General features: G+C 37.6%; 1 protein-coding gene across 2 annotated transcripts in view; it reads right to left on the reverse strand.

The window, feature by feature from the left end:
- The window catches only part of PHF14 (PHD finger protein 14), a 186,010-nt gene that overhangs the window by 98,565 nt on the left and 62,784 nt on the right, over positions 1-24,661 (reverse strand). For both annotated transcript variants that reach the window (XM_066354053.1, XM_066354052.1), the window contains exons 15-16: positions 5,197-5,247; positions 4,960-5,081 (exon numbers count right to left, since the gene is read on the reverse strand). In XM_066354053.1, the coding sequence (XP_066210150.1) occupies positions 4,960-5,081; positions 5,197-5,247 (173 nt within the window). The remainder of the gene's footprint in view (positions 1-4,959; positions 5,082-5,196; positions 5,248-24,661) is intronic.

A 24,661-nucleotide genomic window follows, 5' to 3' on the forward strand; every position in this document is an offset into this window, starting at 1 on the left:
AAGGTACAGCCATTGATTTTTACTTAATTTTTAATTTTTTGTTGTTTTCATCTAAATTTCTATGATTCTATTTCAAAATACTTACTTTTAAAAACATATCAGCAAGAACATACTATAAAACTTTAAGTAGTAATATTTGCTATTTTTCTCCACTTATCTTTAATAAAAAAGGAAAGAAAAATACCTTTTTTAACCAATGCTCAGACTGATTTCTTTTTACATTCTAGCATTGTTCATATTAAATATTGGCATTATTATAGAGCAGGGGTCCCCAAACTTTTTACACAGGGGGCCAGTTCACTGTCCCTCAGACTGTTGGAGGGCCGCCACATACAGTGCTCCTCTCTCTGACCACCAATGAAAGAGGTGTCCCTTCCAGAAGTGCGGTGGGGGGGTGTTGGATAAATGGCCTCAAGGGGCCACAGTTGGGGACGCCTGTTAGAGTTTTAGTTGTGGTATTAAGCTGAGTCAACTAGGTAGCTTTTTAAAAATTAACAAATGATCAGGTTTTCAAATATAACAGTAAAGTAAGCTTTTAAAATAAAAGGAGACATTATAGGATAACTTCTTTTTAAAGATATCAAAATAAAATCAATTGCTAAACAAAATATAAATATATGAATATTTTGTCAAAATAGGGATATAATTATGCTAAAAACTCCAAAATGTGGCAGAAATAAGTATTCCTAATTTTACTAACTTAAATTTAGATGATATTTTTGTTTAGTAATCACAGTAGAATTTTCTTGAAACACAACCATCCCTATAACAGTTATTTAAGAAAAAAAGTAAATGTATAACTATAATGAGACTGTTAAAAACCTAAAAAAATAAGGGTTCAAAAAGGTCATAATTCTGTCCCTCTGCTTAAATTTTCAAATAATTCCTATGCTTTCTCAATTTGGATTTAGAATGCCGGATTTTTCTTTGCTTTTGATGTGAGTGTTTTCAAAGAGTAAGGCGGCATATTACTTTAGGTTAAGTGGTACAGGTAGCCTGTGTCTTCTAGACATCTTGATATGCTACTTTATCTTTGCCTCTTTTTTTAAAATTAAATTTAACATAAAAATCAGGAAAATTTAATATTTTGCCAATGATTCCTTCACGCAACTTCCTCTGAAGTGTGTGAGCCGCTAACCACCATGGTGGGTAGAGGAGTTTTTAGTTCAGTGACGTGGAACACAGCAACATAGAGCTGCTGCTGCACAAGGATACAACGGCTCTACTTGCAAGAGAGAAGGCCAAATTAGACATACACCAGATATAATAGCAGCCAAACTTAGAGAAAGAGGTACATCACACAGGCGCTCAGGGTGACATGAGGGGACACATTCTACCACATATAACTGAGAGAAATATTACAAATCTAAGCTTGGGGACAGTCCTTTTAGAATACAGTACGTGGCCGGTTGGCTCAGTGGTAGAGCGTCGGCCTGGCGTGCAAGGGGTCCTGGGTTCGATTCCCGGCCAGGGCACACAGGAGAGGCACACATCTGCTTCTCCACCCCTCCCCCTCTCCTTCCTCTCTGTCTCTCTCTTCCCCTTCCGCAGCGAGGCTCCATTGGAGCAAAGATGGCCCGGGCGCTGGGGATGGCTCCTTGGCCTCTGCCCCAGGTGCTAGAGTGGCTCTGGTCGAGACAGAGCAACGCCCCGGAGGGGCAGAGCATCGCCCCCTGGTGGGCTGCCGGGTGGATCCCGGTCTGGCGCATGCGAGAGTCTGTCTGACTGTCTCTCCCCGTTTCCAGCTTCGGAAAAATACACACACACAAAAAAGAATACAGTACGTAATTGCATTATACTGTACTAGTCACTGACTCAAGAATACAAGAGTAATAAAGCAAAACAAAGCCCTGAAATCTATCCCTGAAATTTCCAGTAGAAGTAAAGAATAGACACAGAAGCTTATCCAGAAATCCTTTGTGCAGAAAATGTGTTTTTAATACATTTGAAAATGTATTAGATGACACAAACATTTAGAACTTATGCTTTCCCTGTTTTAATTTTTAAGTATCTAAATAATATATATTTGTACCATCACTTTATAATTTTGATATTCCTTTATATAATGCAAATTTTCTCATGGTGATTATTATGTGATAAACTGCATAAGAAACAGTAAAGGCCTGACCAGGCGGTGACGCAGCAGATAGAGCGTCAGACTGGGACGCAGAGGACTCGGGTTCAAAACCCTGAGGTCGCCGACTTGAGCGTGGGCTCATCAGCTTGAGAAAAACTCAAAATGCAAAACAAAAAATAACAATTGGAACCTACTATTACAGTTAACTAATAAATTGAGTGCAATTTCCCAGTGATAGTAAAAAAAAAAAAATTACACATATAAATTGGCATACACAAAGTACTGAAAAAGCAAGGAAATTAATTAAGAAGGAATGTTTCATATAGCCTGGATTACATAGAGAAGTGTGGTTTCAAAATCAGGCAGCTAAACAGCAGGTTCTAGTGACTCATGTTTATTTGTTCAAAGGAACTTGAGAAAATAAATATGGAGTATTCAGTAAAAAATTATTAATTAAATTATGACCCAAGAAGTTTAATTTTATAAAAGAATCTAAGAGACATATATAATAAGTATAATGTATCTCTGACCAAGCACTGAAATATATCTTTAAAGAAAATAAAATCTAATTTAAAATGCCATAAAATTAAAGTTACAAAAAAATTTCATGTGTACATGATATTTGAAATGCAACTTAATCATAAAAGTATGGACTTTTTAGGGAATTTTGAAACAGTGATGATGCCAATCGCAAAATAAAAGAGATGTTAAGGGAAATGGCAGATATTAACTTTTTAAATTACCTTCTTAAAAACATTAAATTCTACATAAAATGAAATTCTTTAACTCAAGAGCAATAGTGCTTAAAATTAATGTGTATTTTTTTTACGGAACAAGCACATTATAACCATGAGAGAGTTTATGGCATTGCTTTATATCTAGCTTACTTTGTCTTCAAAAACAATATATAATATTTATAAAACTTTTTAAGTCCCTCTTCATTACCTCTGTATCCTTTGCAGAAAAATCTGTGATGTTATCTTCTTAACAAGGTAAAACCAAAGAAGAAGGCTTTGTATATCCATCATTTCTATAGTAAAAAAGTATCTTTACCTTTCAGAAGACTTTCACAGAAATCCCAGACAGTGGCATGTTATAGTAATGAACTAACTATATAAGAGTGAGAATTTTATAACCGAAACTAAGTGAGAAGAAAGACTAATATCATCAAGAATCGAGGAAAGATGGTACCTATTTTTTTAATACAACGAACATATGTTAAAGATGCTCTTGTTATGAAAGTGGTTTTGAAAATTAATTATATTTATTTCCTGAATTTTTTTTCAAATAAATGACCAAACAAGTAAAAACTTATCTTATAATAAAAAAAGCCTAAAATCAACCTACTATTTAAAAATAAAGAAGAAAGTAGATATTTCCATAGGTTCATTTAATTAAAATAAAAAAATATAGCCAGCTATCTAAGTTTTTAACTGTGGTTTCATATTGATCATGCTTAACAATGACATCTTTAACCCAAAGGAAATTTCCTCTAAAGGGATTCTTTTGTACTATATAATATTGTTTTTATATTATTTTCCTTTTCTATTAATTTTTGTTGTTTTGTTTCACGTACTTCATTATGTTATACTTATATTTGGAATTTCTTTTTTTTCATAAATCAGAAAATTATATTGAGATCAGAATTACTCATGGGTATCTTCTCTTATTAGAACTACTTTACCCAAAATTTAAATGAGTTTAACTTCCAGGAGAGCTCTTATAACATTCAAAAAATACTGGCCACTGTTACAGACTTTCTTTACTTTGTTAAAGCACTTTGTATTTCTTCACTGGAATTTTAACTTTATCTTCTTCAATGATAGTATAGGAAACTCATAAATTAAAAATGTCTTGCCTTTATTTGAGGAATTAAAGCAAACAGAAATTATATTTTTAATGACAAACAAATGACATCATTTTGGAAGCAAGAATTTAAAATCATAAAACAATAATACTAATATATGTTTTATCAGTTTACTGTTTTTGAAATATTTAATGTCTGTGTCCTCAGGTAATTTAATAGTGGTTTATAAAAATAATTTCGCAAGAAATCAGAAAAGTTTCCCTTGACATACTAAAAGATTATTTGTGTCACTGTCTGTAGAAAGAGCAATGACTTTTTAAATGAGGTCTCTTTAGTTCACCCCGAACTCCTCCAGCTACCGTGGGCTTTGGGCAATCTCTTCATCTCAGCAGAAGAGGCAAATGGTTAAGATTAGCAGTGGCGGGACCGTCCGGAATAGCCACTGAGCAGCATCAGCTGAGATTCCTGATTAGCATTATGATTGCTTAAAAAAAAAAAATACCAAAACAAAACAAAGAAGAAAACAAAACAAAAATCAAAGTAAAATCTAACTAGGCCATCTTTTCACCTTTCTTTATTTCATAAGAGAGAAGCATTTAACACATTTGTTTTGATAAACAGTAAGGAACTACTGACAAAGCTCTAGTCAATAAAAAGCATCTCTACCTTATCATTATTGCTAAGAAACTTCAAGTTTTATAACATACTAAGAGAGCTTAGTCATTTTATTGCTTAATAAGATAAAATGTAATAATTTTAGTACACAGTGTTTGGACTACAATTGTTTTTGTGGCCTCTAAATGCAGAGTATTGTCAACTTCTCTTGTCATGAAAAAATTAATTCTCTTGTGTTCCAAATTCAGATTATTGCTCTTAATTACATCTAACTCCAGAGAATAACCAAATGTGGCAGGTTAATAAGGGAATGAAATCTGCTTCTGAAGTACTGTTAGTCCATTAAATAAGGTTTTAGAAAAGGTCCTGGACTGAGATTTGCCCCCGTTATATCTGTGATGAGAAAACGTTGAAAATGCAACCTTAATCCCCTAAAGATAGGTGTCCGCATCCAACTTACCTGACAAGATTTTCATTGTCTCCAGTTCCTTTGCAAGTTGCACACTCCGTTCGTAAATCTTCAGCTTTAGGCTTCTTCTGTAACACAGACTGCCTCTGTCTCCTCTCTCTAGGAACTCGTTCCTGCCATCCCAGAGAGAACAAAACAAAGTCAAGATGCGAGGAAAAGAGAGGTAATGTGGAGCAAAAAAAGCTTATCAAAGTTCAGCCTGTGTAAAAATGCTTAACTTATTCCAACCTCATGTTTTTCTTCATCGGGAATGAAGCTTCGTTTTCGGCCTCTGGTTCTCTAAAAAAAGAAAAGAATAAGAAAAAATCCACAAATATATCTAATGTTTAATTAATAATTAAGAGCTCTCTGTTAAATGTTACTACTTATGTTAAGCAGTATTTCTAATTAATGCTGTACTGCTCTCTTGCACTTACAATTTATGACAGGAAATAGAAATAGGACAAATTAAATGCACTTTATAGCACTTTACTTTTAAATAACACAAATATATGATAGGAGGGAAAGTTCTCTAAATTAGTTTGAATAATTTTTTAATATTTCATATCACAAAATTATGATTTATGCAGAGAATTTAAATATTCTTGATGTATATGACTTCTACGCCTGAAATGCTAAACCTAGACTCATTTACATGTACTGTATGCCCATATGTGTGTGTGTGTGTGCATGTTTGTGTGGCACAAACAATCATTTTAACAGCCATAAAAAATTGGGGGGGGGGGGAAATCTCAGCTGTCCCCAAATTCTAGTTAAAATAAACCTAACTAAAACATGATATAAATGGCTTATTTTAAACCTTTTTAATTAAAATTTACACCCAATATATATGAGAACACATTTACCATCTGAAAAACAACATCCAAATGTTTATGAGTAATTAAGTATGAATACTAAAATATTAACAGTCAGTAGGTTAAAATCTCCACCCACATAGCACAGCCTCCGTGGACCTAGAATCCCGTGTGCAGACCACTGCCCTTCAGAGAATGGAAAGGCAAGGAGACACCATTCCCACAAATAACTGTGTTGAGATCAAAGAATAGTCCCAGGTTAGAGAAGTTACCAAATAATTCTAAAATTGCTAACCAACATAAATACAATCAGTCAATTGTTTCTTTTTTTAATAAGCTATTTTCAGTTGGCATAATTTTTGCATATAGGACATTTCAATAAGGTGACAAGAATTAACTATCATTTTAGTTCTACAAACTATCTCAGAATGCTCAAAACACTTTCACACAATCCATATTTCTCTTTATTCAATCTATCTTTTCGGTAATGAGTAGCAAATTAATCATTTAGTTATTGAATCATCTAATCAGTAAATTAATTTTTGAAGTATATATTTGAACATTGCAAGTTCATGTTTTCAATTCTTTTGAAGATTTACAATTATTTATCATTTCTAACTAATACTTTAAATCTGCAAGCATCTGGAATGACTCCATCTATTGGAAGTTTTTCATACCCATACTGCAATTAATATCATAAAATACAAAATGCCAATATGTGATCTTAACATACAAGGGCACAGTTACATTTCTCTATCTTTATAAATTCTTTCTTGTGCCTGACCTGTGGTGGCGCAGTGGATAAAGCATCGACCTGGAACTCTGAGGTCTCTGGTTTGAAACCCTGGGTTTGCCTGGTCAAAGCATCTATGGGAGTTTTGTTTTCTGCTTCTTCCCCCCCCCTCTCTTTCTCTCTCTTCCTTTCTTTTCCTCCCCTCTCTAAAATAAATAAAAATAAAATCTTTAAAAAATTAAATTCCTTTTTATATAACTATGTATATATTTAAAGTGCTATTTTAAAGAATGAATAAGTATATTTATAACTCTAAAACAGTCATTTTAAATTAAGTGCATATATTACCAAACAGTAATCATTGATGTATTTCTGTTGTAATTTTAAATAATCATAAGCAACATAAATAATTTCCAGCCAGAAAAAAACCATTACAAGCAATACGAAATGAGTGTCTCAGAGCTCTGAAAAAGCAGTCCAGCAAAGTGACTTGACCACACAGCTGATAACTGACTGAAGTAAACTTCAAACCCAGGTATCTCAACTCCAATTCAGTGATTTTTCTTGCATGCCAAATGCAAGATGAATAAAGTTAATCCCAAGGAGAGATGAGTAAAGTTATGAGAAAACAAATCTCTTCCTCTCACTTGAATACTTAAAACTGTAACATCATAATGCCATTTAATGAAGAAATTGTATATTTTGAAACAAGTAGAGAATTATATCCAATAGAAAGGAGACTTCAATATCTCAAATTAACATGATCTTCTACTCAATTTGCTACCTTACACAGTATAATAACTACTGTGATCCATTGTCAAAGAAAATTATAGCTAACTTCTTTAGCACTTATCATATCACAAATATTTACAAAGGAAACAAAAATAAGGTGATTTAATCCAAACACAACTCTTTACAATGCCAAGTCCTTCAAGAAAATGCCAAGAGCTGTTGGTTTCTTTCTAGTTTAATGAAGTAGCTTGTGATCACAAAAGAACAGATCTTAAACATGGTGGTCCTGATACATCAGAAAATGTAAGAGGAGTGAAAAAGTGGGAGAAATGATGCAAATAAGCAAAAAGAAAGAAAAACAAACTCAAGTGTGGCTCATCCAAGATATTTCAATTATCAAAGAACGTGCCCCATCTTAGATGTATGGAAGTATTCATAACCCAGTGGTTATTTCATGATGTACATAGAGGCTGACACTAGTTTCGAAACAAAATAAAGCAGTGGGGTGTAAATAACACGTGGAAAGAAGAATTTTATTTAAGAATAATGTGCTTAAAAACTTATCTAGCCCTGGCTGGTTGGCTCAGCGGTAGAGCGTCGGCCTAGCGTGCGGAGGACCCGGGTTCGATTCCCGGCCAGGGCACACAGGAGAAGCGCCCATTTGCTTCTCCACCCCTCTGCTGCGCTTTCCTCTCTGTCTCTCTCTTCCTCTCCCGCAGCCGAGGCTCCATTGGAGCAAAGATGGCCCGGGCACTGGGGATGGCTCTGTGGCCTCTGCCTCAGGCGCTAGAGTGGCTCTGGTCACAACATGGCGACACCCAGGATGGGCAGAGCATCGCCCCCTGGTGGGCAGAGCGTCGCCCCTGGTGGGCGTGCCGGGTGGATCCCGGTCGGGCGCATGCGGGAGTCTGTCTGACTGTCTCTCCCTGTTTCCAGCTTTAGAAAAATGAAAAAAAAAAAAAAAAAAAAACTTATCTAGAAGTTCCAAATGATCAACTGAGTATTCAAATCTGAATTGTGGTTCCTTTTGAAATTATTAAGCTATTAAAAGTAAATGAAAGTTTGAAACTTGCTCCAAATCTTGACACATTCCTATTTTTTTTCTATTTTGTGGTATTTTAAGAACTTGATTTGCCTTAGGGAACAATGCAATCTGAGCTGCTTTAGATCATCTGGCTCTTGATCTATCTGTGGTACATTTACTTGAAAACAGGAGGTGATAGAAACATTCACAAAGAGAATGAAATGGTATTAGAGACAACATATCTAAGTTAGAAAAGAATAAAATAATTTTAGACATCAGGCATCATTTCAATAGCTTATTCATCTGAAACAAATTAATTAAATGTTTCAATAACTCCATTTGGGTTAGAAAACAATGTAACAAATTTAAATTAATTCTTTGGAGCTGGGGTTATTTTAATTTACAACTTAGTTTGATGCATGATGATTTTCCCAAGGTTAGATGGATTCATTTGACAAATGAGCAGAATTTAAAACTAAAAGATAATGCCTCCACATCTTTAATATCATAAGATGGGTTTCACATAGTCATATGTGCAGTTTTCTCTAAATTTAACAATGTACTGTTTTTATGACAAATTGACATTTATACAAACAACAATTAATAAGTAAGCCATTATGTAACCAGATGCAACACAAGGAATGCTTGCCTATATGATTTATATGTCAAAAGAGAAAATGCTTATTCTTGAGCAAAATTTCAAATTCAGTGTTAATTAGGACAATTAAATCAAACCTTGAAAACCTTTGAAAAGCTAAATATCTTCAGATTTATACCAAGGAATAAATGCCAGCAGCTGTCTGGCAGCTGTTCAAAATGCTTCAATATAAATTGTGTGTGTGTATAAATATATATGTGTATGTTCACATATATATTCCAAAAAAATAAGTATTTGTTTTTCAGTTATAGAACAATATATTCAAAACAATCATATGTTAAAGCTCATGAAATATGCAAAAGAAAAATGTTACATATATAAACAAGGATGAACAGAATGCCATCTGTTCCTGTGGCTACTGGCACACAGCAGATGGAACAGTGATTGCGACAAGTGAGTGTTCTCTCTTCTTATCAATTAGCTGTAGGGTTTATTTTTATCTAGTTTAATTTATATTAACAGGGTTTGGAAAATACATGGAAGAATAAAGACAGAACCATGACCAACTGGGTTAATACTAATAAATTAAATAACCACAAGCTAAAAAAACAAAATGAAATATATATTTTACATAATAGATAGGTATTCCTATAAAACCTTTTCCACAGATAACAGTATATTAAAAATAAATAAGATCCTGAAGCTCAGTCTCTATATTTCATACTCTTGGGAATAAATAAAAAGGATGGATTTCCAAGAGGCAAGAAGCATAGCAGAAGCCCTTGGGTTCCAAGTAAGATGACTTGGCACCCACAGTGAATCTTTCTTCCAAGGGAGCCAAAGGGAGTTAAGTAACATTTAGTCCATCCCACCGCAAAAATTTTTGCCTGCGTTTCTTCTAAGAATGACTAAGAAGTTCTATAATCTGTTTAGAATCTCAAAAGTCACCTTGACTCTCATATTAGACTCAATGATAGCTCTGATATCTAAAGCCTTCTTCTCAGAACTGTAATAATTTAATTTAAACATTAGTATGAAATAATAAGTATGAAATAACAAGTAAATTAAGGCAAGGACATAATGCATAGTAACCTTTAGTCATTTCATTAGGGCTAAATCCATCAAAAAGCTATATATACAATTAAGTTAAAAATTAAAAATTTAAAATATAATTAAAAACATTTCAGATTTTCAAATTCTTAGGACTTTTTCTCTAACTTTGTTAAATAGAATACCACTTTGTATTTGTAAAACTAGTTTAACAAAAATGTAGTCAGGGTAGATCCTAGGATATTTGATTCTCAAATGACAACTGTCACTTGGAACAGGCTATTGACTTACAATGTTAAGGTGGAAAACAGATTAACCAAGTGTTTATATTTATTTCCAAAATAATGATCTATAAGAAAAGGTGTGCACCCTTAAAAACAACATGGTTTCAATCAAAGCTGCTAAAAAGTACTTTGACTTTTTATTGTATTTGTTTACCCCCCCAAAAAGGATATATATATGAAATAAAAGTGTATGAGAGAGGAAAAAAAGATCTGACTTCAAAGATAGCAGAAGATGATGCATGTGTGTAAAAGACTATGAAAAGGTATGTCCCGACAAGTCCTTTGGCACTTACATAAAAGATAAGAAGTCACTACATGACACAGAATGTTAAAAAAATAAATTTTTAATCTGAAAGCTTTCAAGTTACATTGAAGTTGTTAGAAAATATATAAAAAATACAAACACCAATTTTAAAGTAACTTCAACAGGGATATAGGCAAGCTAATTTATAGGTTCTTCAAAAGTAATTTACTTGCCTAAAAGCAAGTGAAAAGTTTCCACATAAAAAATAATGGAGAGAAAATATCTAAATAATGTGTAAGTATCCCAGGCTGCCTTTACAGTAATTCTTTAGTCTTACCAACAAAAGATGATTAACTTACAAGGAGAAAGGGACTGATTTCCTTCCTAACAATGAACTAGAAAAAAGATTCTTCCAAAGTACACTGACTTCATATGTATAGCCATACTGGAAGAATGAAGAACTTATTTGTGATACACTAAGTACCTCCTGTGACCCAAACCTTGTGGTAATTCATGACTATAGAGTGGTAAACAGGACAGCACCTATCCATGGAATTTCAGGTCTAAGAGTCTACAGCTAACAATTACATAAGTAATTACTTATAAGTATGATATGCAACTAAGGTGAAGTAAAAGAATAAAATCACACCGCTCAGATCTTTCAAAATCTCTACAATCAAAATTGTTCTTAAATTTAAGAACGAGTCATATTTTTAATACCCTTTATAATGACATTAAATTCTATATTCATCTTAAAGATGGATATAGAGAAAATGCCTAACATTTTTTTTTTAAATCTCAAAGGAACACATTTCAGTGTGATGCTGGCAAACTTCAAGCAGGAATGGAAAAAGAATGAGTTTGGGCCTGACCAGGTGGTGGCGCAGTATATAGAGCATCAGACTGGGACGCAGAGGACAAGGTTCGAAACCCCAAGGTCGCTGGCATGAGCAAGGGCTCACCAGCTTGAGCATTGGATCATAGCCATGACCCCACGATTGCTGGCTTGAGCCCAAGGTTGCTGGCTCAAAGCCCATGGTTGCTGGCTTGAGCAAGGGGTCACTCGCTCTACTGTAGCCCCTCCCCCCCAGGTCAAGGCACATATGAGAAAGCAATCAATGAGCAACTAAGGAGACTAAGAAGCCGCAACAAAGAACTGATGCTTCTCATCTCTCTTCCTGCCTGCCTGTCTGTCCCTCCCTCTTTCTCTCTCTCTGTCTCTGTCACAAAAAAAAAAAAAAAAAGAATTCAGATTGGCAAGATAAAGAGTCAAAGATAGTAGTAAGAGCATTACTAACATGACTAAACATAGGATCCACATAAGATACTAGAATTGTAAGTGGTAGCAGAAGGTATGTGGATAGATAAGTTGCTGGGTAACTATGAGAATAAGGATGGCTGTTGGACTAGAAATGTAAAGAAGGGCACACAACATACTGAGCGCAAAAGAATTTAGATTTAATAATGGTTATTTCACATACTTAAAATTAAAGCCAAATATTATTTCATCTAATCCTTTCTCTCCATGCATAGAATCCTTCAAAAAATACCTTTAGCCCTGGCCAGTCAGCTCAGCGGTAGAGCGTCGGCCTAGCGTGCGGAGGACCCAGGTTCGATTCCCGGCCAGGGCACATAGGAGAAGCGCCCATTTGCTTCTCCACCCCTCTGCCGCGCCTTCCTCTCTGTCTCTCTCTTCCCCTCCCGCAGCCAAGGCTCCATTGGAGCAAAGATGGCCCGGGCGCTGGGGATGGCTCTGTGGCCTCTGCCTCAGGCGCTAGAGTGGCTCTGGTCGCATCATGGCAACACCCAGGATGGACAGAGCATCGCCCCCTGGTGGGCAGAGCATCGCCCCATGGTGGGCGTGCCGGGTGGATCCCGGTCGGGCGCATGCGGGAGTCTGTCTGACTGTCTCTCCCTGTTACCAGCTTCAGAAAAATGCAAAAAAAAAAAAACCTTTATAGTCATGTAGCTCTTTCTTATTTTTCATTCAGTGAGAGGAGGGGAGCCAGAGACAGACTCCCACATGCACCTGGACTGGGATCCACTGGGCAAGCCCACTAGGGGCTGATGCTCTGGCCATCTGGGGTGTTGCTCCGTTGCTCAGCAACTGAGCTCTTCTTAGCACCTTAGCAGAGGCCATGGAGCTATCCTCAGTGCCCAGGGCCAACTCGCTCCAATCGAGCCATGGCTGCGGGGGGGGGGGGGGGAGAGAGAGAGAGAGAGAGAGAGAGAGAGAGAAGGGAGAAGGGGAGGGGTGCAGAAGCAAATGGGTGCTTCTTCTATGTACCCTGACTGGGAATCGAACCTGGGACATCCACATGCCAGGCCTATACTCTACCACTGAGAAAACTGGCCAGGACCAATAGTCATACAGCTTTTAATTATTCCAAAGAACAAGCAGCACATTTCACTGTAAGACAGTGCTAATCGTTGGACCCAGTTTTACTGTCTCCACTTATACTAGGATTCTTGTAACAGAAGCTTAAATATTTAAAGATAAGTGACCAGGTCATTATTATGTAGAGAATCTCTGTTCATTCATTTATTAAGCTGATAAACATACAAAAACTTAATATAATTGTGATAAGAGCAGCACAAGAAAACAGTACTATGGGAATAATCTTTCAATTTTCCTCAGAATATCATTCTGGAACATCATCATAGTATCATATTAGATTTTTCTTTCTTAGCTCATAGGAACTAAATCTGGGGGATGATGGCAATAATAGAGTATTAGTTACCCTTTACTGGAGGTATATAATCTCAGTCACTTTTCACTAGTTCAAGAGTCCAAGTAGAAACATCATTTTAGCATTATGTTACATAGCACAGTCAATTTTCCAAGAACTTTTAGTTCGACATGGAGCATGTTTTCATTTTGGTACTTTATTATTTATCATCTGTTGCCCAGTGCCTATTAGTTGCTCAACAGATTTAGGTTAAAGAAAAATTAATATGATCATGGTTCAAGAGTGAGACAGGGAGCCACATACAAAGATTAGAGTATACAAAGACCTGGATTCCCATGCAGCCAATTTTTACTGCTTAGCATACAGAGCTACAGGCGGGTCCTCAGGTGACAACACAGTTCCATTCCTACAACAGTGACATAACCTGAATTTTGGTGTAAGTTGAAACACACCCTAGCCTAAGTCACTTACCTATCCTAACACAGTTGTAAAATCATAATCTAGAACATAAAAAACTTTCATTTAGGAGCCATGATAAGGGCCAAACAAAGCAACGCAAACGGAGCCCATGCACTTTTAACAGTCCATAATGGCGCAGGTCAGCGTACCGGGGGACCCAGCTCCCGCCCTCACAGGCTGTGCTACTGGGTCTCCTCCGCCGCGTGGAACCAAACCAGTTCACCCACATAGTCCGTAAGGATGATGCTAGTGGTGTAAGCTGACACACGTCTCATTGTTTTTAAGTTTTTATGGGAATGAACATCATAAACTTGGAATTTCATATGTCGAGACTGTCGTAACCCGAGGACCCCCTCTAGTCAACCCAGGAATACACATGACTAAAGCACGCACACAAAAGATAATGCCTACAGCTTTGACAATTATGAAGAAAATATCAAATATAACTTACGTTTTTATGTATTATAAACGGAAGTTCACCTTAACATATTGTCTTCCCTTTACTGGACTCAGAAGGCTTACCCAAGAGGTAAAATATGCTAAAGATCAAATCAATGAGGCTAAGAATTATGATACATGCATCAGAAGTCATGATCTACCCTCCCAGTGCTGTGAGATACAGCTGAAAATTAGCAAAATCAAAGTAGATGAAATAACTGTAGAACTACTGGGATCTCTAAAGGTGTTGAAAAACAAGACAATTAAGTGTTAAAAGTAGAATATTATAAAGTCGTAAAATGGGCTATGTGATACTAGACAGTGAATGCTTCACAGTTCAGTAAAACAGCAACCTACAAGGTCAGTGGGATTACAACATTGCTCTGGCGGAATAGCAAAGAAACAACCTGGAGAGGCGGAAGGGCGGGGACGCTACTGGAAACTATTGGAATGGAAGTGCTCTCATAGAAAGTCATACTTGAAAGACTGCAACCACATAACATTTTAACAAGTTCAAGAAAAAGCTTTTCTTAATCCAAGTAATATATAAAGTATGGTGATTTTACATGTGAAGATGGGCTAGATATATAAATTAATTCACTGCCCTATACAAAAGCTCTCACGCAAGAGAATAAAAGCAATTCTCTTGGAACAAAAGAAGTTGAATTATATCATAAGAAGTGAGATTCCAGTCGCAAAGACTAAACATTTTCATTGCTACAATAAAGGAAAAATATATTTATTATTATTATTGGCGATCAGTGCAGAAGTTAAAACTACTAGTTTTCTCCAGGATATCTAATTAGGCATATGCAAGTTTTTATTTTATAAAGTGATATTACTATGTAAACCAAATGTACAGATTCAAAGCATAAGTTTGCCAGTAAGAAATAAATTATATCAAAGCCAACTTTCGAAATAAACACTGGCAATGGATGGTATAAATTATAGGGATTCTAAGGAGAGTCCCTTAGTGCAACCAGAATATAAGGGACTCTCTTTGCCGAAGATTCTAATGAAGAAAGCCCTACACTCATTTGTGTATCTTCTGTAAATAGAAGGGGAAGCCACGGGATTAATGGAAGCTGACATATCATCTATCACAAGAACCTTTATTTTTTTAAGATTCCCTACTTCACCCATGTTACTCCTTTTTAATTAACTTTAAAAGGGGGAGGGGGCTGTGATTCATTCACAAATGAATGGCAGACACTGTGAAGGCTCAGCTGGACATTAAGCAAGCCAGAGAAGGAGTTAACCCTCTCTCTGTTGTAGACACTGCTGGGCCTGTAAAAAGCCCGGTTGGTTCACTTTTGTCAGTCTACACTCAGGTTACCCTCTTGGTGTTTGACAACTCTTCAGTTCGCTGTCTGCATTCCTGCTGTCAGTGATTCATGGAACCGCTTTCTCAGGGTCTTACTGCATGCCCCACATAATGCTCAGAGCTGAGAGAATAGGGATGAAAAAGACAGAAACAGTCCTCAAAGAGGAAAGAGAAGGCGGGGAGGAAAAGAGTCTGGAAATGTTACTTTTCAGGGCAAATAAGCACTACATTAGCCACTTGTTAAAACCGCAGTTGGTTACTTTGCTAGACTGCCCACAGTCAGCCTGGCATACATCTACCTCCCCCACACCCACCCCCCCATACTTACTCCCAGGCTAGAAACCACATCCCCCGGAGTCCCCTACCCTGTGTAGCTCCACGTTAGTAACCTCAGATTTGAAGCATAAGGGAAGTAAAGGTCATTTTTCTCCGGAGGTCAGGAGACTGCGATGCTTGGCTTTTTCAGATGCTGCAGCCTTATAGACCTTTCCATTAACTCCCACATCACAGCCCTGGCAGGCAGGCAGACTTTACTGCACACTCATTTTTCCTCCCACTCACTAGTGCTCTTCAGACGGAGCTCTTCACTGTCAAGGTTACCATGCTAACCGAAATGTCAGCTCCCACCACCTGCTCAATGCTTCAGGATAAATATTTCACCGACAATTTCTCTGATGTTCGGCAGAGCTTCTCCATCCTATGGTGACAGCTTTCTTAACATCCACGCCCACAGTGGAATAAGCCCCGAATTCTCCACAGTGTGACTTCCCTTTTCCTGAACAAACCTTTAGTCACCAAGCTGTCGGAGCATGAGGAGCCTCTGATTCAGGCCCAAAGAGAAGAGCTGGTAATTTTGTCTAGAAAGGCAGCACAATCAAGTAGTTAAAAATATGGACTCAAGCTTGACCAGGCAGTGGCGCAGTGGATAGAGCATTGGACTAGGATGTGAAAGACGCAGGTTCGAAACCCTGAGGTCTTGCCGGCTTGAGCACGGGCTCATCAGGCTGGAGTGCAGGTTCAACAGCTTGAGCGCGGGGTCACTGGCTTGAGCATGGGATCTTAGACATGACCCCATGGTCACTGGCTTGAGCCCAAAGGTTGCTGGCTTGAAGCCCAAGGTTGCTGGAAGTTAGTTAAACTCTGCTGCAGTTTCTCATCGATAAGGCAGTGCTATTAGGTACTACTTCATAGGGTAGTTATGACAATCAGATTAATACAAAATACACAGTAAATAACAGATAAAGGTAAATAAAAATATGCTTTTCAATTCTTATTCTTCTTTAGACTTAGCCCTCCTACTTATACCAGTAATAAAAATAAAGGATAACAGATACTGAGATGCCAAACTACTGGAGACGGGATATTTGTGAGCTGGTCTAAGATGTTACGCAGTCACATCTCTGGAACAGTAAACAATATGTGAATAACTTTCTAAAATTAGATCATTCCTCTTTTATTTATTAATACTTGGAATATTTGTATGGTCCTTGAACTATCCCCATACTACTTTCCCATATGGCTCACTGATAATTTTTTTCCTTATCTTTTTGACAAAAGAAACATCACATAGTCAAAGCTCAAAATATGTACGCTTATATTAAAGGTAGAGTCAAGGCCTGTGAATTTGGGTGGGGGGAGGTAGAGTCAAGGCCTGTGAATTTGGGTGGGGTCACGAAAGTCAGAGGAGACTTTAATGATATTATTAGTTTGTTACAACTAAAAGTATTCACATATTACTTTTTTTTTTTTCTGTATTTTTCTGAAGCCGGAAACGGGGAGAGACAGTCAGACAGACTCCCACATGCGCCCGACCGGGATCCACCCGGCACGCCCACCAGGGGCGACGCTCTGCCCACCAGGGGGCGATGCTCTGCCCCTCCGAGGCGTCGCTCTGTTGCGACTAGAGCCACTCTAGCGCCTGGGGCAGAGGCCGAGGAGCCATCCCCAGTGCCCGGGCCATCTTTGCTCCAATGGAGCCTCGCTGCGGGAGGGGAGGAGAGAGACAGAGAGGAAGGAGAGGGGGAGGGGTGGAGAAGCAGATGGGCACTTCTCCTGTGTGCCCTGGCCAGGAATTGAACCCAGGACTTCTGCACGCCAGGCTGATGCTCTACCACTGAGCCAACTGGCCAGGGCCCACATATTACTTTTATTGTTAAAATTTAATTTTAAAAATAACCCTAACATTTGGAATTATAAAATGCCCCAAAACTGATGGTAACCTAACTAATATAACATTAAAATATGAATCAGAGAGAATCTCCATGTTTTTATAGGAAGGGTATTTTCTGAAAGTCTAGTATTTTCATTTTTACACTTAGGAATTCCTCTTTTAGAAACTACATCTTTAGCACTTTAATTTTTTTTTCAAGTAACTAATCTTTTTTTTATCACCTTTGGGTAGAAAAAAAATGAGAAAAATGTAATACAGGGGGCTACTCACTTTAAAGAGCATCTATATCTTAATGAACTGGATGTCTCAAAATAAGCTGTATTTACTCAGATTGCTATAAATTCTTATTAAGGAAACCAGAGTAGAATAAAATAAAACTTGAATTTTCTCAACATCCAAATAATAAAAATAGAGGATGGCTTGCTGAAGAATTCTATTCCCTGCACTCTCTGGCCCTGATAAATGGAAACTGCCTGTCAGCAGGAGAAGTGGGCGCCATTCTTCTCCTAGTCGCCTTGCTGGGCACAAAGGGGGCACTAGACCACAAGAGTGCATGGACGAGCCCATCTCTCCAAACACTGATCAGACCATGTGAGCAAATCAAAGATAATCCTTGCTTAGTCAACAGTGCTGACATTTAATAAGCTAAATTTTATATGTACATTTGGAGAGACTACTTAGGAAAGAAAACTGCTATGCACTTTTCCAATTTCACTCTCAAGGCAAAAGCATACACCAGGGGTCCCCAAACTACGGCCCGGCCCGTGGGCCACATGCGGCCCCCTGAGGCCATTTATCTGGCCCCCACTGCACTTCCAGAAGGAGCACTTCTTTCAATGTGGTCAGTGAGAGGAGCATAGTTCCCATTGAAATACTGGTCAGTTTGTTGATTTAGATTTACTTGTTCTTTATTTTAAATATTGTATTTGTTCCCATTTTGTTTTTTTACTTTAAAATAAGATATGTGCAGTGTGCATAGGGATTTGTTCATAGTTTTTTTTATAGTCCGGCCCTCCAACAGTCTGAGGGACAGTGAACTGGCCCCCTGTGTAAAAAGTTTGGGGACCCCTGGCATACGCTCTTTTATTCCCCCAGCACGATTCATTCAAATTGTTCACAATCTGGAGAAAGAAGGCACACCAACATAGAAGATCAGCACGATAAATATCTACTGGTGGCTCATATATATGAATGCTGCCATCGTACTTACTGACTTGCTGCTTCTAAAAGTTTTCTTTTTGACTTTTCTAATATCAACTTCCTCAAGGTAGAATAACCTTCAAACGTTTTATTAACTTCAACACTATTACACTGTGACAGGAGTGATGCCAGGTTCTTGAACAAGCGTGAAAAGGAAAGCTGTTCACACTCAGTTGAGAGTACAGAGAGTGTTGAATCTAATATTTAATGTGAATGAACTCAGTTATACAAGACAGTGCGTGGAAATGTACCGACATTCCCATAACACTGTTGTAAGAAAAAGAACACACGAACATTCCAGTATTAAGAGGACCACAGTCCCAACTACGCTACCTGATAACCAAATGTTTAACGACATCTCTATTTGTACCTCAACTAAACTCTCCCCCTAGACCTGAGAAAACATGAGTTCTTAATCAGCCTGTCTAGGTTCTATTCCTCTGCTTAGTATACGATCACAGGTAAATTACTCAAGCTTTCTGTTCCTCAGTTTCATTTTTTTTTTTTCTTTTTTTTTTCTTTTTCATTTTTCTGAAGCTGGAAACAGGGAGTGACAGTCAGACAGACTCCCGCATGCGCCTGACCGGGATCCACCCGGCACGCCCACCAGGGGCGGTGCTCTGCCCCCCAGGGGGCGATGCTCTGCCCATCCTGGGCATCGCCATATTGCGACCAGAGCCACTCTAGCGCCTGAGGCAGAGGCCACAGAGCCATGCCCAGCGCCCGGGCCATCTTTGCTCCAATGGAGCCTTGGCTGCGGGAGGGGAAGAGAGAGACAGAGAGGAAAGCGCGGCGGAGGGGTGGAGAAGCAAATGGGCGCTTCTCCTATGTGCCCTGGCCGGGAATCGAACCCGGGTCCTCCGCACGCTAGGCCGACGCTCTACCGCTGAGCCAACCGGCCAGGGCCTCAGTTTCATTTTGAGTAAAGTAGAATATAAAAGTTAAATACTAACATGTTTTTTAAAGGGAGGAAGAAGGTAGAGAATTATCTAGTACAGTGTCTGGCATGTGATAAATCAACATCAAATGTTAGCTCTTATTATGAAATCATCTTATATAAAAGTAAACAAATCCCCCACATCCTCTACTGATTTACCTACCTTTGAAAAGTGTAATGAAGTATAAAATACCCAATGGATAAGTGGTAGGAAGAAATACAAAATAATAAAATGGTTAGATTTATTAGCAGTATGGATGAACAAAAGCTAAACTTAATAATAGCAATATACTAGATTTTATTCAACTAATCCAGTATCTGTATCCCTTCCCTTCCATCTACCTGATTTTATTTTTATTTATTTATTTTTTTATTTTTTATTTTTTGCATTTTTCTGAAGCTGGAAACAGGGAGAGACAGTCAGACAGACTCCTGCATGCGCCCGACCGGGATCTACCCGGCACGCCCACCATGGGGCGACGCTCTGCCCACCAGGGGGCGATGCTCTGCCCATCCTGGGCGTCGCCATGTTGCGACCAGAGCCACTCTAGCGCCTGGGGCAGAGGCCACAGAGCCATCCCCAGCGCCCGGGCCATCTTTGCTCAAATGGAGCCTTGGCTGCGGGAGGGGAAGAGAGAGACAGAGAGGAAGGCGCGGCAGAGGGGTGGAGAAGCAAATGGGCGCTTCTCCTGTGTGCCCTGGCTGGGAATCGAACCCGGGTCCTCCGCACGCTAGGCCGACGCTCTACCGCTGAGCCAACCGGCCAGGGCCCTGATCTTATTTTTAAATATAAAGATACAAAGTATAAAAAGTGAGAAAGCAGGAGGTAAGGAAAACTGTTCAGTAAAAATAGGACTTCAGCCTGCCCAGGCAGTGGTGCAGTGGATAAAGCGTTGGACTGGGATGTGGACAACCCAGGTTCGAGACTCCATGGTCGCCAGCTTGAGCGCGGGCTCATCTGGTTTGAGGAAGGCTCACCAGCTTGAGCCCAAGGTCGCTGGCTCCAGCAAAGCTACCCAGTCTGCTGTAGCCCCCACTCCCGGGATCAAGGCACATATGAGAAAGCAATCAACGAACAACTAAGGTGCCACAATGAAGAATTGATGCTTCTCATCTCTCTCCCTTCCTGTCTGTCCCTCTCTCTGACTATCTCTCTGTCACAAAATAAACTTTAAAAAAATTTTTTTTAAATGGGACTTCAATCTAGAGCAGCCCTGATCAGTCCATGTTTTTGATGGTCCTTAGACAACTCCACAGACAAGCCTTTAGAGAAAGATATTAAAGTGTATGCTTAATTACATGATAAAGTCTGAATCCTTAAAAGTAAAATTATTTTAACCGAATACCAATTCTCATATACCACAAAATGAGTATAACAAAAGAAAAATCATTTTACTGATATAAAATAACCGCAAATATTTCTCTAAAAACTGTATTATCACTGTGACCCAAGGAAAATAACAAATTTAATAGAAATTAATAGAAAATTTTAGAACAAATGATGGTTTTAAGTTTTATTGATTGACATATTATTTTGAAATGAGAACTGAAGCTTAGAGTATAATCTCCTGTGTCACAACGTAAAAGTTTCTTCAAAATTTTGACAGAATAATATGACTATTGTGAAATAAATTATACTGTAATCAATAATGGCAGAAAAAGTATAAACTAACAAAAGCAAAAATATTATTATAAGAAAGTTAGGGGTGAGCTATCCCCAAATATTATATATGTACTAAAATAAAAAGTCCAAGAAGAAAGATATAAGAACAACAGTTAAAAAATTAAAGGGAGCCTGACCAGGTGGTGGCGCAGTGGATAGAGCATCGGGACTGGGATGCGGAAGGACCCAGGTTCGAGACCCCGAGGTCGCCAGCTTGAGCAAAGAGCTCACCAGCTTGGACCCAAGGTCGCTGGCTCCAGCAGGGGGTTACTTGGTCTGCTGAAGGCCTGCGGTCAAGGCACATGTGAGAAAGCAATCAATGAACAACTAAGAAGTCGCAACGCGCAACAAGAGACTGATGATTGATGCTTCTCATCTCTCTCTGTTCCTGTCTGTCTGTCCCTGACTATCTCTGCCTCTGTAAAAAAAAAAAAAAAAAAAAAAAATTTAAAGGGAGAGATAAATCAGTGATTTACTGTGAGAGGCACTGGACTATACAAATTAGTAGACAGTAATAAAGCCGAATGCCCATAATTAAAGTATACTAAAATAGGAAACTAGAACACTTTATTTTAACATACCATCTACTAATTTAAATTGTTAATACAACAAGAAGTAAGGATAAATATTTAAGGCAACAATAGGAATTCAGCTTAAATGGTAAGATTCAAATGATTGATCACTCTCTTCTGTATCTTACATTCTTATGTTCCTTGATCTGGTACTTGACCAACTGAACGTGCTCATCAAAGGTTGCCAGATAGATGGAGGGAAGAAGGAAGGAAAAGGTAAGAGTAATAATCATAAATGTTATCTAAATAGTCTGCATAAGAACTAAGAAGTCTGCTTAACCTGACCCCCAATTCCAATACTACAATATCCAAGCATCTACATTTCAACAAATGCCCCAGGTGACCTTCTTGCAAGTAAACCATGGCCTCTGGAAGACCATTTCCAAAGCTAGTACATGGTACTCTATGCTATAATAAAAATAAAATTATATTATATATATCACACATATATATATATGATATATATGCCTTGAAAAAAGTACTCTGTGATAAAAAAAAAATTAGAAAAAAAGATAAGGAAAAGTAACCATTTTTCTAAACAGCAGTATTCCTTAGAGCTTCAATATGCACTTGAATCCTCCCAGGAAAATAACTAAGCTACATTTCCTAAAATTGCTAGCATAGAATCTTTTCTTGTGTTTTACCCACCAACATCTATAAGATTAAAACTTTTACATAAGAAAACTAGAGACAAAAAATAAGATGAAAGCAATTGGACTGAATTAGAAAATTTAAAACTTCCTTGTAATTCTAATTCTAAAAAATAGGATCCTCTTTTATCTTAAATAATACTGAACTATGGTCACATAAATATCACTATAGTTATCTCTAAAATTTCTCTCTTCCTAACTCCAAAGGTAACAATGATAATCCTGGCCATAAAGATTTCTTTAAACTATAAAGAAACTAGAAAAAATGTTTCTTAGAAGGATAACCTTTGTAGATATCAACATGAAATAGTAAGCTTTTCTCTAAGATCTTAAGAATAGCTGCAAATAACTGCTATCAAACAGTTACAGAAAATATTTTAGGAACAGAGAAATAAGCAGGTTATTCAATGAAGGAAAATTCTCTCTAGTTCATTTGTAAGCAAAATATATTTGTGAAGCCTTAAAAAATGTTTTAAACTTGTGAAAATTACAAATAAAAATAAGTTGATCCATTTAGAGCACCCAAAATTAACTACCCTGTATTTCCCCATGTGTAAGATGCACCTTAATTTTGGGGCCTGAAATTTGAAAAAAATGAATTACATAAAGTTACTGAACTCAAGTTTTATTCATCAGAAAATTCATACTACTACTCATCTGTGCAAAAAATAAAAAAGTGGAAAATGCAAGTAAAAAAATCTACAACCACTGTATAAGACGCACCCCGTTTTTAGACCCCAAATTTTTCAAAAAGGGTGCATGTTATACATGGGGAAATATGGTATTTCAATAAAAGATAACAATTCCCAGATTTGCTTCATCATTTTCAAATGAGCCCATAACACAAAACTGAATGAAATAACATAGGTGACTCTCTTAAATGACACCTTTCAAGTGATTACAATATAGAGGGTTACTACAGATTAAAGAAAACTTTTACTTTATGGAATAAAATAAAGACTCTAAAACTGAACAGGTAACAAAACAAAAGATGACAACTAGCCTGAAAGAATCTTTCCATCTCCCTTGGGAGGTAGATTTTTCAAGTGACTATGTTGGCTCAAAGTAAGAAATTAAAATATCTCCCCAAAGACTTTATAACTGCAAGCCAGCCCTCACGGGTTTGGAGCACAAATTCACATTAGTCATGTCACGGGAGAAACACACCAGGCTGTAGAACTTCCAGGCATCTGGTAATAACAAATATAAATATTTACTGGAAGAAATACTTTAAAGCCTGACCTCATAGAATTATTACTGTGAAACAGGCTAATGACCTGACAGAAAAACTGGAAAAGACTTGATATACATTTCCTAAAAGGGGAACTACAACTGACCAAAAATATATAATATATATAAATGCTCCAAATTATTAGTTTTCAGGGAAATGCAAACATAAAGTGACAATATACTATTGTATATGTATAACATTGAAGAGCATTAAAACAAAGGACAAAATAAGTTTGGGAGCAACAGGAATGTTATTCATTGCTGGTAGGAGTGTAAACTGGTTTGCAAAATGTTGCAATTATCTTGCAAAAGTGAAGATGCAGTTATCCTATTGCTGTGCAAAGCCACTCCTAACTCCTTGTTGCTATGCTGTAGGAGACATTTACAAAAATATTTAAAGAAAGGTTATTTATATTTAAAAAAATGCAAACAGCAAAATTGATAATCTACAGATCAAAAGATAAAATGATCTAGTTTTTCAAAAAGAAAATTACACCATAGTAAAAATAAATGAATTATAACTACTGTAAGGCCAAGCATCACCATCGTAGTGGCCATGCACATGCAGGTTCTCATTAGATTCAGGCAGACGATAAAGAAACAGTGGAGCCAATAAATGGTGGGCCATTCCTTTATTAAAGTCTCGCACCAGCTGATGAGCAACACACAGGGAAAACACTTCCTTGTTCATTCATTTAGAGCTCACAAAGCTACTGATACATTATCCTGTTACACACCAGGAGAATCTTCTCCAGTTCTTCCTAGAATCAAAGGCCCCACCAGTCTCTGCGGAGCTCGCAGAAATCCCTCAGCTCTGGTTCCCCATCTGCATTTCTTCTCTCTTGTCTCTGCACTAACTCTGCAAAAACATGGCTTCCCCCTTCTCTTCTCCTTCTTCTCT

The sequence above is a fragment of the Saccopteryx leptura genome, chromosome 12 (assembly GCF_036850995.1).
Source record: "Saccopteryx leptura isolate mSacLep1 chromosome 12, mSacLep1_pri_phased_curated, whole genome shotgun sequence".
In the NCBI taxonomy this organism is placed as follows: domain Eukaryota; kingdom Metazoa; phylum Chordata; class Mammalia; order Chiroptera; family Emballonuridae; genus Saccopteryx; species Saccopteryx leptura.